Source organism: Neovison vison, chromosome 14 (genome assembly GCF_020171115.1).
Source record: "Neovison vison isolate M4711 chromosome 14, ASM_NN_V1, whole genome shotgun sequence".
NCBI classification, from domain to species: Eukaryota; Metazoa; Chordata; class Mammalia; order Carnivora; family Mustelidae; genus Neogale; species Neogale vison.
In genome coordinates this window covers 7139103-7154554 of record NC_058104.1, presented here as the reverse complement: position 1 = coordinate 7154554, position 15452 = coordinate 7139103, and the positions used below count along the sequence as shown (strand labels likewise).

Sequence of the window (15452 nt, the reverse complement as noted above, 5' to 3'; positions counted from 1 at the left end):
ACTTCTCCCTCTGAAGTGCAAATCCAAAAGTTTCTTCAGATCTGGGGCAGGGTCCCCAAATCCCTTGTTCAGTTGAGGCCGCTGTGGGCCAAACATGGTTACAGTATCTGATAAATTGGTAATTGCCAAGGCTAGGAATGCCTGCTTTCAGCCCCAAAAGCTTTCTTCGCACTGCCAAGAAATATATAACTCTATGGAGTTTTATATACATATCGCCTGTTGGACCTTGGACCCAGTATAATTGTCTGCACTTAAACTAGAAGCAAAAGTGGTTTCAATAAACCACAATAATTCTACAGACAAATGTAAAACTTTTATCTATTATTTAAAATAGAATGAAACTTTGTAGTGTTGAGCAGGATTCTGGCCATTACTTTTTCTTCAAGTTACTTTATCAAGGATGGTCATGAACTCAGATTGCCTGTAACATAGTTCTCCCTCCGCAATTAAAACAGAACAATTGAGTGCCTAGATTCTTATACTAGTTTACTGGGTGGGATAGCTTTGGGACTTAATATTCTTGAGAGACTTGATTATTTCATGCAAAAGTTTTGAATAGTTAATAAGAGCACATGTCTTACTTTATCCCGCCAGTGTGGGATCTTTTTGTTTTGCTTAACTTTGCTTTTTCTTCAGAAAAATCTTGCTGCCTTAGTGAGTAGGGAATAGAGAAAGTGGAGTTTATCAAAGAAATCTGAAATAAAAGGCCCTGGAAATGTTATTGTTTCCAGTAGTGTGTTCTAAGAGGTAGCAATACATAGTTTTCTGGATGATCATACTGATTCTTGTTATGCCCCAATAATGGGTCCGTGATTAAAGGAGCGAGATTGATACAAAGCGAAGATCCAGCAAAAGCTTCAATCGCGCCAAGCATCAAGAATCTAACCGAACATTCGGGGACGCACCTCTTACAAGAGAGGGTGACCCTTCCCTGTTTCACAGACAAGCTTTTAAGGGCAAAGGCCATGCGGTTGGGCCTGGCCACGCATAGGTGGCCAATGAGATTGTAACATACCCAGAAAACTCCACAGTGATGCTAGATGACCAGCTGAGTTACAATTTACCCTAGTAGACATTTGAACCAGCCTATTACACCTTGATTGGGATTGGCGCCCAAAGGGTGGGGCCCATACTCCTTGGTAACCAGGGAGACAGTATGCATACCCCCACCGATGCCTCCACCTGGCCTGACCCAACTTCGTATCTGGGCTTTGTTACCTGAAGCTGGTTTCCGGGACTTGTCTCCAAGTAAATCCCCTGGGGGAAGGGGAGCAGGGACAGTTTCTAAATAGGTCCTTATAGTTCTCTTCTCCCGGTTGGTTCTTAAGGAGCTCATGATCTAATAGGTTTTTTCAGAACACTCGGAGGATATTCTTTCAGAAGCTAAGCCCAAAGAGCTAGCCCTGTGCTTTGCTGGTCACTAGCCCAGTGCTCAGATCATGTCTCAAGGGATGGAGCCATGTAACTCTGAGGGTATCCTGGCTTCATTTCTGGTGTGCCCTTTGCACTCTGAAGGACCACTTTTGCAGAAATAATTACTTACAAACCAAAGCTTGGATATGGAGGAAGGGAATAAAGAAAAGGAAGAATGCAGGCAAACAACCTAGGTCATAGAGAGAAACTTTCATGGTGAATTTTCTCTGTGGGCTAAAGATTTCCTATGAAACTACCCTTCTAGAAGAACCCAGAAATGACTTTTTTTTTTTTCTTCTTTTGCTTGGAGAAACATTTGCCCAACTCCTTCCCCAGTCATGGAAAGACAGCTGCTAATCCAGCAAGGAGATTATTCTCAAAATAGCTGTGTTATCTTTTTCTACTAATGGATCTAATTGAGTATCACTCTAGAAGGGGAAGTTGCTGCTAACAGCTACATGGGAAAATGCTTGCAGACCAGTAGCACTTTTCTGGATGGTGCTGGACCCATGTTCACAAACACAGTGCATATCCTGCATCTCCATACACCTGGGTCTCCATGGGCAGGCTAGTTAGAAACAACCAGGGAATGAATAAGAACACATAGCTTTGCAGCATTCCATAGCATTAAGGGTTTAAAGCCTGAGCCCCTTAGCAGCCTGGAAGGTTAGGAAAAGTCAAGGGCTTTTGTTATTGCTGTTTTTTTTCCTTTAAAAAAAAAAACCACAGCTTAATTGAGGTGTAATTCATTAAAAAAAAATTCACTCCTTTTAAGTGTACAATTCAGTGATTTGTTTCAGTAAATTTACAGAATAGTGTAACCACCACAATCCAATTTTATCACATTTTCATCATGCCAGAAAGGTCCTTTGTGACCGTTGCTGTCGTTCCTCATTCTCATTCTGAGCCCCAGGCAACCTCTGATATATTTTTGGTCTCTTTAGTTTGTCTTACTAGGTATTTCATATAAATTGAATCATATAATTGTTAGGTCCTCCAATAATGGGTCCTTGATTAAAGGAGCGAGACTGATAGAAAGTGAAGGTCAAGCAAAGCTTTATTTCGTGCCAAGCATCAAGAATCAGACCGAACTTTCGGAGCTGCGCCTCTTACAGAGAGGGTGACCTTTCTCTGCTTCACAGACTAGCTTTTAAGGGCAAAGGCCATGTGGTTGGGCCTGCCCATGCACAGGTGGCCAATGAAATTTTAACACACAGAGAAAGCTGCATAGTCATGTTAGGTCATACATAAGTGACCAATTGAATTACAATTTACCCTAGTAGATATTTGAATTAGCCTATCACCTTGGTCAGAATTGGCGCCCAAAAGGTTCCCAAAGGGTGGGGCCCATACTCTTTGGTAACTAGGGAGACAGTATGCACTCCCCCACTGATCAGATGTCTTCACCTGGCCTGACCCACCCTTGTATTTGGGCTTTGTTACCTGGGACTGGTTTCCAGGACTTGTTTTTAAGTAAGTCCCTTGGGGGAAGGGGGACAGGAACAATTTAAGGGTTAAACAACAAGGTTATTGTTTAGCCTGGATGGAAGTGTTCTGGCTAAAATAAGTCCTTACAATAATATGTGGTCTTGTATGACTTCTTTCACTTAGCATGATCATGTTGTGTATATTGGTACTTTATTCCTTCTTATGGCTGAATAACCATTTATGGATGTACCATGTTCATCTGTTCACTAGTTGGTGGACTTGTTTCTAAGAAGGTGCTTTTTTGTTCCCCCAGATTTTATTTTATTATTTTTTTATTTTGGGGGAGGGGAGGAGCAGAGGGAGAGGGACGAGCAGACTTTGCATTGAACACCACGCCTGACGTGGGGCCTGATCCCAGGACCCCGAGATTATGACCTGAGCCATAACCAAGAGCCAGTTGCTTAACTGATTAAGCCACCCAGGTGCCCCTAACAAGGTACTTTTTTTTTTTTTTTTAAGACTTTATTTATTGGAGAGAGAGAGACATGATGAGAGAGGACAGGAGCAGGGAGGAGAAGGAGAAACAGGCTACCTGTTTCTGAGCAGGGAGCCTGGTGTGGGACTCGGTTCCAGGACTCCAGGATCATGAGCTAAGCCAAAGGCAGTGGCTTAGCCAGCTGAGCCACCCACATGCCCAACATGGTACTTTTTTAAGGGCCACATTACTGTGTGATACTTAAAAAGTAATTTAAAAATCAACTTGGAGAGTGAGATGCCTGGGTGGCTCAGTTGGTTAAGCCACTGCCTTTGGCTCAGGTCTTGATACTAGGGTCCTGGGATTGAGTCCCGCATTGCGCTCCTTGCTCAGTGGGGAGCCTGCTTCTCTGTCTCTGCCGGCCACTGCCTCCATGTGTGCGCTCGCTCGCTCTCTCTCTCTCTCTCTCTGACAAATAAATAAATAAATAAATAAATATGATCTTTAAAAAAAATCAACTTGGAGAAGCATAGGATTAGGAAGGCAAAATTCACAAGGAAAACCCTGACATTTTCAGATTTTGTAAGTTTGTTATGACTTAGTAGTTACAGGGCAGAGCCTTATAGCTTCTGTGACCCTCTGTTGGAGCTGTTACTTTGAGGTAATGAAGTTGCAAGCGGTGTTATCACCTCATGCCTGATTTTCCTAGCTAATTGGCCCACTGGGTCACTGTCTGTTGAGTGTGTTCAGAGGAGCTGAGGGCACATGGTGCAGCCGATTCATCCGTGAGCACATGTATCTCTTACAGAACAACGACAGCAGTCAGCAAGAACGGCTGCTGCTGCTGAGTACATTTTGGGCCTTAAATGATCCAGGCACTGTCCTTGATGCTACAGGTCGTCCTTGGGCTTTTATATGCAGTTCCTACTGAGGAGGCAATAAGTAAATGTGCTGTATCCTGTGAGGTAGTGAACAGCCTTCTGAAGCGAGAGAAGCACGGAGCGGAGGTGAGAGAAGGGAAGGCAGAGCAGTGTCTCAGAGGTTTGGTGCTGAGGACTGGTGGATGGGTGTCCAGGAAGTCTTCAGGCTGAAGGAGAGCAAGTGCAAAATTCCTGTGGTGGGAAATGGGTATGGCCTGTTCCGAGAATAGCCCAGAGGCCATTGTGCCTCGGAGCACAGTGACCAGAGGCAGGGGACAGAGTGGCCAGAGTCCAAACCTGCTTAATTATGGGAAATATCCAGGCTTTGTGCCCTACCCTGCTGTTAAGGATAATGCTCTCGGGGCGCCTGGGTGGCTCAGTCGGTGAAGTGGCTGCCTTTGGCTCAGGTCATGATCCCGGGGTCCTGAGATCGAGCCCTGCATTGGGCTCCCGGCTCATTGGAGGGCCTGCTTCTCCCTCTCTCTCTGCCTGCTGCTCTGCCTACTTGTGCGCACGCGTGCACGCGCTCTCTCTCTCTCTCTCTCTGTCAAATAAATAAATAACTAAATAAATATTTTAAAAGGGTAATGCTCTTTGATAACCTTAATCTATGACAGACAGTTGAGCCTAAAACCGTTGTAATATACAGGTAAACTACCTTTCATCATTTCTCTTCTCCTACATAGATATTTCCAGTCATTTATACTTTTTTTTTTCCATTTATACTTTTTTAATGCTGACAGGGAAGCAGTGAAGGTTATTTTACAAAAGGTACTGTTTTTCACTCATCAGATAGGAGGAAAGTATGACGAGTGTTGGTGAGAGTGGCTGTAGGAGTGCACATTGTTGCAGACCCTTTCTCCAAAGTATGTGGTGGTGTCTTTTTTTTTTTTTTTTTTAAGATTTTATTTATTTGAGAGAGAGTGAGCAAGTGAGGGAGAGAGTGCAAGCGTGCATGGAAAGGGGGGCAGAGGGAGAGGGAGAAACAGACTTCTCGCTGGGTAGGGAGCCCCATACAGGGCTCGATCCTGGGACTCAAGGATCATGACCTGTGCCAAAGGCAGATGCTTAACCAACTGAACCACCCAGGTGCCCCTGTTTGAAAAATCTGTCACATACCTTTGCTTCAACAATTCTTTGTCTACGTATTTTCTTCATACCTGTGTGTACAAGGAGACGTGTACAATCCCTTGCCACATAGTTGTAACTTGTAAGCCATCTAAATGCCACTCAGAGGAAATAAACAAATTGGTTTACTTGATTGTGAAGGCTGAGAAGTCTGAAATCTGTAGGGCCTGGTGGCCAGCTAGAAACTGATACTGCAGTCCCCAGGCAGAATGTCATCTTCCTCAGGGAAGCCTTAGTTTTATTCTAAAGGCTTTTTGGCTGATTAAATGATGCCTACCCAGATTATTGAGGATAATGCTTAAACTGGTTGTAGATGTTAACTACATCTATAGAATTCCTTCACAGCAACACCTACATTAGTATCTAATTGATTGACTGGGTACTATACCCCTGTCATGCAGACACCTAAGGCTAGTCATCACAATGGGATACCATACAGAAGTTAAATAGTATAGACTAGTCAATATTTAACAAGGTGGACAGGTCTTGGGAACAGAACACTGAATTTTAAAAAAATGTAAGAGTGAAATGTATTATGATACCATTTATTAAAATGCATAAAGGAAACTTGTGTATCATTCCTGACTAAATACTTGTACATATAAAAGTGTAAAATAGTTAGAAAATGAACAGCATTTTTGTGTGAGTGTGTGTGTGTGTGTAAAGATTTTATTTATTTGATAGAGAGACGGGCAGAGAGAGGGGTGGGGGGAGCAGGCTCCCTGCTGAGTAGAGAGCCCGATGTGGGGCTCCATCCCAGGACCCTGGGATCATGACCTGAGCCAAAGACAGAGGCGTTAAGCCACTGAGCCACCCAGGCGCCCCAATGAACAGCATTCTTAATTGATGGCTCCCTAGGGAGACTTGACTGGGGTGGTTAAAGCATCCTGTGGTTTGGTAATGTTGTTCTGAAGTGTTCTAATTCCTTGATGCTGAAGGAAATCAATATGGTAGTGTTAACCATTATTCCTAGGAGGAATCTTTTTTATTTTATTTATCTTTTTAAGAGAAAGAGAAGATGGTGGTCAGATATTTGTTTGCTTGGGTAGAATTGGTCAGTATTGTGCTGCTGCGCGATATTGTGCTGACTCATAAAAAGTCAGGAGTACTATTACAAGAAGTCATCTAAAAAGAAAATATCATAGAGACTCTCATAATTTCTCACACTAGAATAGTGCTCTGTCATACAGGTATTTTCAGTTCACTTTATTGAACAATCTAGGAATCGAGGAATTGTATTGAGTCCTGAGGGATGAGTGCAAAGGTTAGCAGGAAGGCCGCCCGGGCATGACCTGTGGGATCTGATTCAGCAAGGTTTTTAAATTTAGCATCTCAAAGCTTTGGTGTCTCATCCATAAAATGAAGATAATAATAACCATGTTAGGATCTAATGAGACATCCCATGTAAAATGCTAGGCACAGAGCCTGAAAAATAGTAGCACTCCATAAACGTCAAATGTATCCCACAGGGGAAAAAAAAAAGAATAAATTGTTCTCAAATGACTAAAAGAAATAATAACACCTTCAATTTCCTTCATACCCTGCACTTTTCTAGAGGTTTTTGTATTCGTGGTTTCTCTCATCCTGATGTCACACTTCAAGGTAGACTAGCCAGTATCATTTACTTTCATGTTACAGACAGGAAGTGAGGTATCTGGAGACATCTGTGGAAATGGGAATGTTCATCCGTTTGAAGAGTTGACTAATATTTTAAACTTTTGTCTTGGAATATTAATTATAACAGTTGATTCAGTGTGCACTGATTGTCAAGTTCATAGATACTTATTATCTCATTGAATCTTTATACCCCTCATGAGATCCAAATGATCATTATTTATATTTTATAGAGGAGGAGATTGAGGCTTAGCAAGGTAGTGATGTGATTAGCTCAGGGTTTTTTTCCCTTTTATTCTCCAAAGTTTTTTTCATCCCATGTTCCCCTGGCCCATTACTACTGGGATGGCAGGTTACAAATGATAGATAATACAAATTGATACATACTGCAAGTTGATAGCTAGTAGCATAGATGGATAATACAGATTGAAGAAGAACCCAAACACTATTCACATTTGGCTGATAAGCATTTTTGTGTTTTATGAATTTGAAGCTTGAGTACTTCTGCTGTAACTTAATACTTCAAACAAAACATCTCTGTTGTCTTATTTTCCTTTACTTGGCTTATGCTCTCCATTCAAGATGGGTATGAAAAATAGGACTCTTCTGACCATCTGCTAGCCCATAAGCAGATGCTTTATTTCCAGATTTACTCACTAATATTTTCCCTAAAGGCAGGGGGTATAATCAAATACTGATGATGTTAGTCCAGGAACAGCAGCTTCCAACAACACAAGGAAGTCTTGAAGAAGTAAGATTTTCTACAAATGATGCCTATCTAGAAGTATTCTCAAACAGTTAATCCTTATTAACAGATAATCTTGTCATATGAAATTTAGAATGTGTCCTGATTAATTTAAGCATTTGCTACTGCTGAATTAATTTGTATGAGATTGTATAGAATAAAATAATATGGGAAATTTCAAGGATAAATGTTACCTGAAGCACATTAAAACTCTATCTTAGAGGTTCTTAAATCACTTTTAAAAGCTTATTCCAGTGTAAATATTACCCACATTTTTCAAATGAGAAAAATAAAGCACTGAAGTAGCAAATAATTTGTTCTTGGTCATGTAGAGAATTGGAAAAAGGAATGTAAAGAAACCAGTTCTCAGAAATTTAAAGTCAGCTCAGTTTAACTATCTGGCTAGTCATAATTGTATTAATTTGTGCTTCATAGTCTGTAGTTCCCTACTGGTAAAGGTAATAATTTTTCAAAAATGAAACAAACATGTGAATGGTGAGGAAGTTAAAGCCGTCATGAGATCGCATAATTATGTTTAAAATTATAATGTGTTGGTCTACAGGAAACAGAGGAAAAAAGCACGAGATAAACGGACCAACTAGAAATCTAGCGGAAAGTGCCTTCTAAGTTCTGAATGGTCTGTTCCTCAACATTTTATTTGGAACAGCTAATCATTAGTTCTCCAGTCCCGCTGATTAAACCTAGAACCAACTCTTCTTCATAGGAGACCCAACACAAGTAGAACAGTGATGTCGCTAGGTGTTTTAGTTTAACTACCCATATTGCTCTCTGAATAGAAATGAAATTCTGGTTGAAACTGGTTTGGCAAATTACCCTCCTTGCCAGGCAAGAACAGGTAAAATACATACGAAGCTTTTGCTTTGATTATAACAAAATAGTGTTTCTTGGACCATTAGTACCTTTTATAATTTATTTTGTTTTTGTACCTTGTATCTTAGACCTTTTATTCTTAGTGCCAAATCTACATTAAAATGGATTTGTTTATTATTACTGGTGATTTTCTTAAAATCCTAGGCTATAAAAAAAATTGGGCTCTTAATAAGCCTTAACAGAGCATATGACATTTGACCCAATAGCTGCCCCTTTAAAAAAAAAAAAAAAGGGACCCATTCAATTCACAAAGATAGCCACTGCTACTTATAAAGCTTTACAGATCGTGGAATTCAAAGGCAGACTGCTTTTTTGTTCTTGGATTTAAAAATACATGTACTTGAGCTAAAATAACTAGATTAATGGCCAAGAGCCAGGGTAGAGATGGATTTTCCACTGTTCAAAGGGGCCAGAGTTTCCAGGGGAAAAAATTTCCATAGCTAAAACTAAATAAGAAGGAATTGAAGTATATGTTGAACTTTCAAGCTTAAAAACTTATATTTTTCTCTGAAGCTTATTGTAGTCCCATGTTTTAGTAGTTAACTTTTTTTTTTCCTCCAGTAGCATCATTGGGATAGTGGATTATGCTTGGTGTTAACTTTGGAAGTTCTCATTAATTCATTGTTTTTCATATTTTAAGATAGGACTTGCATGTAAGCATTTCAAGAATTATATCAAGAATTATATCAAGAAACCAAATTATATTTTCCCCTTATTTGGGTATGCTGAACTAAGAATAATCTTAACACAAATCTAGGGTTCTTTTTATGACTGCTTATATGCTAGTCAGGGGGTTAGCTCTGTATCGGTTTCCTTATATTCTTATCCACTTATCCACTGAGACTCAACATCATTAGTATAAGAATTTAAAAAAAATTTTTTAAAGTTTTATCTTTTAATTAAAACGTTCTCAACATCAAGACTTGGTCTTGTAAGATTATTTTAAGAATTTTTTAAAAGAGATATTTGAAAAGTAGTTTTATCTTTTTATTAAAAAGTAATTATTTTCTAATGAAGTTACTAGATTTTAGATGATTTTTTTAAAAGATTTTATTCATTTATTTGACAGAGAGAGATCACAAGTAGGCAGAGAGGCAGGCAGAGAGAGAGAGGAGGAAGCAGGCTCCATGCTGAGCAGAGAGCCCGATGCAGGACTCGATCCCAGGACCCTGAGATCATGACCTGAGCTGAAGGCAGCGGCTTAACCCACTGAGCCACCCAGGCACCCCTGAAGTTACTAGATTTTAAAAAATTATTGAAACTCTACATTGCTGATGGGAATGTAAAATGGCACAAGCACTCAGGGAAATAGTTCAGCAGTTTCTTAGAAAGTTGAACATACAGCTACCATGTGACACAACAGTTGAACTCCTAGATATTTATCCTGGAGATATGAACATTTATGTTCACAGAAAAGCCCATATGTGATTGTCCATGTCGGGTTTATTTGCAACTGCAAAAGACTGTAAACAACTGAAATATTCAGTGGGCAAATGTATAAATCGTGATACATTCATGCTATGGAGTACTACCAGCCAAAAAAGGGGATAAACTACTGATAACTCCCAGCAACTTGGATGGCTCTTATGGACATTGTGCTGAGTGAAAAAAGCCAGTCTCAAAGGTCACATTCTGTATGATTCCATTTATATAGCATTCCCACAATGACAATTACAGTGATTGAGATCAGTGGTTGCAGGACTGTTGAGGGTGTGGCTATAGAGGTGTAACATGAGGGAGGTCATTGTGCTAATGGAATATTTCTATAACTGTGATGATGCTTAAATCTGTATATGTGGTAAGATTTCATGTGAACAATGCACCCTCTCCCCCAAATGAGTGATACAAAAACCAGTAAATACAATTAAGTCTATAGTTTAGCTAGTAAGTTTTGTACCATTGTCAATATCCTGGTTTTGATACTGTACTCTGTTATGTAAGTTACATTTAGAGGAAGCCTACCTGAGAATTCTGTGCAGTTTTTACAACCTCTTGTGAATGTTAAATGATTTCAAAATAAGCTTGAAAACAAAAGAGGGAATTGAGAAAAGATGATGGACATAGCAGCTGTAGCCACAGGTCCCTGTGATCAGGTATTGAGCCTTACCGTCTTACAGAGAGACTGGTAGAGGAGTCATCCTTGGCTTTGGGGCTTTATGGCTGTTGGTCATGAATGGGGCTCAGACAAGGGGCTCTAAAAACATGGGATAGATGGACTGCCAGTTGAGCAAAGCAGATTGACCATTTTCCCCCCTTTTTCTTCTAAGAATACATTGAATTGACAGCAACGGATCTTGAAAAGGAGATGGGGGGGTACCATAAACCCATGGTGTTAAGGCTTGAAGAAGACTTGAAGAAGACTTAGCAGTTGATAAAAGACCTAAGAAGATTTGGGGTGATAGAAAATGGACAGAGGAGTGAGTGGTAGCTGCCTTAAGAAAACCTAAAGAATCTGCAGTGGGAGAACTGATGAAGGCTGAGCCATTCATCCCCAGAGGCTGAGGAGCAGTCCCACGGAAGGTGGGGATGGAGGACACCCAGGGGTAGAGTAGGAGTTACACAGTTTGGTTAAAACTGCTCGTTTTCCTTTCCTACCCCAACCACCAGTACTACCAGCAGCTCCCTCTGCCTGGCAGACTGGAGATTTAAACTTAGGATATGTTGGATCAAAGGAGTTCTCCATGTGGAAACACCAGCAGGAGGAAATAAACCCTGGAGTTGGAGTAGAGAGGAGGGGAGTTCAGTAAAAATTAATCCAGTAAACTGTGGAATTCCCAAACCACTCCCTTTCATGATGGGGAAGGCTGATCCGGTGATTGCCTCTTCCCCTACCCTTAACAGAAAATGAGAAACTTCTCTGAAGAGATTGAAGAGTATAAGTAACCAGTGGACCCTGGTTACTGTCACAGGGCCAGTTTCTCTATAGCTGACTTGTCCAGTCACTCCAAATGAACCTGCTGGTCAGCAACCACCCTTTGTTTACACCCACACCCACATGCTTCAAGCCACCATTCTAGGGCTTTACTCTTAAATACGAACTGGCGATCAGGTATCACCAGATCTTTGAAAGCCTCCAACATAAAAGACAGATGGATACCAAACAGTGAAAAGAAATAATCAGGAGATAATATGGGAAACTGGAAGATACTACTTTCAGTTTATTCAAATTAGAGACAATATTCACAAAACAAGAACAGGATGCTTTTAAAAAGGAATAACCAGGGGTGCCTGGTTAACTTGGTTGGTTAAGCATCCAACTCTGGGTTTCAGTTCAGGTCATGGGTCGTGGAACTGAGCCCTGCACTGGGCTCCACACTTAGTGGGAGAGTCTGCTTGAAGTTTCTTTCCTTCTGACCCTTTCCCTGCTCTCATGCTCACTCACTTCTCAAATAAATCCTGAAGAGAAATGTGGGTGGGGTACGGGAAAATAACTAAAAACTCTGAAAGAGCTCTAGTGGAGACTCTGCTCAAGATTCTGTCTCTCCTCCCTCCACCCCTCCCTGCTCTTGCATGCACTCCCTGCCTCCCTCCCTCCCTCTCCCCAGAATAAATACATCTTAAAAATAAAATAACATAATAAGAGTTGGTATGTGAAGTTACATGTCAGAAATGGGGAAATAAAGGTGGAAAATTAGAGAAAAAAGGAAAAGTGATTAGAGAAGAAATCAGGATATGTAAAATATTCATCAGAATTCCAGAAATTAGGGAGAGAGAAGAAACAAAATAGGAACATTTTTCAGACCTAAAGGATGTAATTTTTTTTTTATATGGGAGAGGTGAATCAAGTGCCCAATAAAATAAATGAAAAAAATTCCCACACCTAGACAGACCATTATGTAGTATACAGGGCTTCCAAAAATAAGCATCTCCCTACAAAGTTCTATACAAAAGAAGAAGAAATGATGGCTGACTTCTCAATAGCAAAACTGGATGTTAAAAATAGTGGGGCAATATCTTTTAAATTCTAAAAGAGAATCACTTGAGCTCTGTAATACTCTACCCAGCAAAATATCAATCAAATGTCAAGGTAAAGGTAATTTCAGACACATGGGGACTCAAATTTATCTCTTATTCATCATTTCTTAAGTTGCTCTTGGAGAATGATCTCCAACAAATAGGAATAAATGAAGAGAAAGGAAGGTGTGGAGTCCAGCTAATGAGAGCTCTAACACAGGGGATCGGAAAGGGATATGTAAGGGTAACAGCGTGGCAGGGACAGTCAGGCCAGACTGAGCAAGAGGACCGAGTCCTTGGACGAAGTTTTGGGGGAAAATGGAATGGAAGCTTAGCTGACAACTTTGTGCGTTAACTTTGTGCGTTGAGAAATCCTGATAGACTTCTGCTAGATGTGATAGAGCATGTGGAAAAATTTAAGGTGTATTCATGGAAAACTAAGCTAGGAGGAGGGGGATGAAATGACTGTTAATCCCAGGAGAAACAATGACTGTACCAAGAAAGGAAACCTAATCCTTAGTACATTCCTTTCATTGTATGACCGATATTTACAAAGTCGTAATAACCCTGACTATCAATTTACCAGGAAATTGCACTTTAATTATGTAGGAAGAATTGAAGTAGGGGAAGTGGGGTGGTGTGGAGAGCTGAGCCCTCATCTACTGTAGTAGAAAGCCAGTGGTTATCATCCAAAATTTGAAAAATCAAGAATATTATCCCAAACTTTGGAAATAAATACAAGAATAGCGGGTTAGTTGAAAGTGCTCATGGGAGTAAGTTCAGGTTTGAGGGAAGGTTGAGCCTGGGGTTGTTTTTCATGATAAGCCTTTATCACTATTTGATAAAATAAGTTATTATGTTCTCTCTGTACTGATTTATAAAGGAGAACCTTTTTATCCAGCAGAGCATGTATATCAAGTATCTGCCTCTTTGAATGTTGGGTATTTTTCATTCTTTTTATTGCTTGGTCCTCTACAAATAGGGTTCACATTTTGAGGGGGTGGGTAAGGAGACTTGAGTGGTCTGCCTGGAATGATTAATACTGTGAAGCTCATTATTCGTAGGTGTAATGTATTTGTAGATACATTCATTTGCCATGTGTTCGGAGTCAAGAAGTCAGAGTCCATAAGAATGATGTATTGTGTCTACTTTGATTTAGGATATTTTAAGTTTAGAACAACTATCTAAATTATTGCCTGTCTCAATACTTACCATAGTATTTGTCTCTATGTTTATGACTTTCTAGTGCTACAGGAATGACACTTTTAGAAATGACAACCATAACATTTTCACAGCTATGACATCATGAAATCCAGGATAAGGAAACCGTCCCTTCCCATCTACTGTGTGCGTAGGACCTACCACTTGGTGGTTACTACATGAGTACTTAATGAATGAACAAGATGTCTTAGAAATTTCTGTTCAATTGATAACCAAGACATTGCTCATATAATTAAGTTCCAATCATGTGCACCTGTTTTTAACACTAGCCCGACAACCATTAACCTACATAAAACCCAAAGGAAGCATCAGCTTCTGGGCCCATAGTCCCAGAGGGTTATGCTTGTAGGTATGCATGCCTGCTGCTTGCTCTATTTACAGTAGGTTCTAGGCAGCCCTTGGGCAATGGAAAACTGCCAGGATTACACATGCCTTGCTGGTGCGAGAACCCTGTTCCATCCGTAAGGAAATCTATGCTCTTTATTATTTCGGAATAAACGTTCATGGCTTTGTAGACTGTACTGTCAAGCATACATAGGTATCGCAGGCTATGTAGTGACAGAATCTAAAAATTATTTGATCTACTGTTTGCTTACTTTATTAATTTGTTTGTTTTATTTGTCAGAATGTTATGGAGCAGTTCAATCCTGGGCTACGAAATTTAATAAACCTAGGAAAAAATTATGAAAAAGCTGTTAATGGTAAGTCTCTTTTTTGAATTTATAAATATAGTGCACATATAAAAACCATTCAGTCGATATTTTACTTATTTTGAAGTGCTTAATAGTGAAATTTTAAAATATCTTTAAGTTGGTAGAAATTATTTAATTCTATGGAAGTTTGCAATGATAGGATATTAGTGTATTTGAAATGAATAAAAGGAAGACGATGGAACAGTCTTTTGACTGTTGTGATACATTTAATGATCAAATCAGGTTATTGAGGTGACTCAGTATTTTATATCATTACCATCAATATGTTTTCCACTTTGCTAAACAAATTCTTTGTGAACTAATAACATATGAAATGTGTACTTAAATTATTTATTAGTATTTTGTAGCAGAGGAATTGTTATCTTTATAAAGAATTTCTTGCCTTTGGGTGTATAACTTTTGATAGTGATATCAGCGCATTTTTATCCTGAATGGAAAAACATCTAAATTAAAGGTTGAACTTAGATTCTCATTTCAAAATGAGTGCTTCCTATAAAATGAATTCAAGCATTTGCTCTTGTCTCTCTTTGTGAACCAGACTTGTTGGCTAGTTTCAGGAGGTTTCATTTGAGAAAGCTGACCTGCATCTACACATGCATTTCCCTACTAGAAGGTGAATGTTATCAATGATCACCTTAAAGACTTGAGATGCTAATAATCACCAAATTCTAACATGGTCAAAACAATTCTCCTTATGTAACAAGCGTCACCCCCAAAATATTCAGACCCCAGTTTCACCCTCTACCCTGGTTCCCTAAGACCACCAAGTAACGTGAGTAAATTTAGTTTCCAACAGTTGTAGATTTGAAGACTTCAGATCAGGTTTTGTGTCTTTTATGTATAGCTTGTTTCTCCTGTTCACCATGGCCCACTTTTGGCTGCTCCCTCTTGAAATTTTGAGAATAAACCCCTGACCTTACACACCCTGAGCATAAGTGTGCCCCAGGAAA

The 15452-nt window shown here is 39.8% G+C and overlaps 1 protein-coding gene across 2 annotated transcripts in view; it reads left to right on the top strand.

Moving 5' to 3' along the window:
• Positions 1-15452, top strand: part of BAIAP2L1 (BAR/IMD domain containing adaptor protein 2 like 1) — a 92828-nt gene that overhangs the window by 10784 nt on the left and 66592 nt on the right. For both annotated transcript variants that reach the window (XR_006382339.1, XM_044233793.1), the window contains exon 2: positions 14415-14490. Coding sequence is in view for 1 of the 2 variants with exons in the window: in XM_044233793.1 (XP_044089728.1) it covers positions 14415-14490 (76 nt within the window). In the remaining variant the exon portion in view is untranslated. The remainder of the gene's footprint in view (positions 1-14414; positions 14491-15452) is intronic.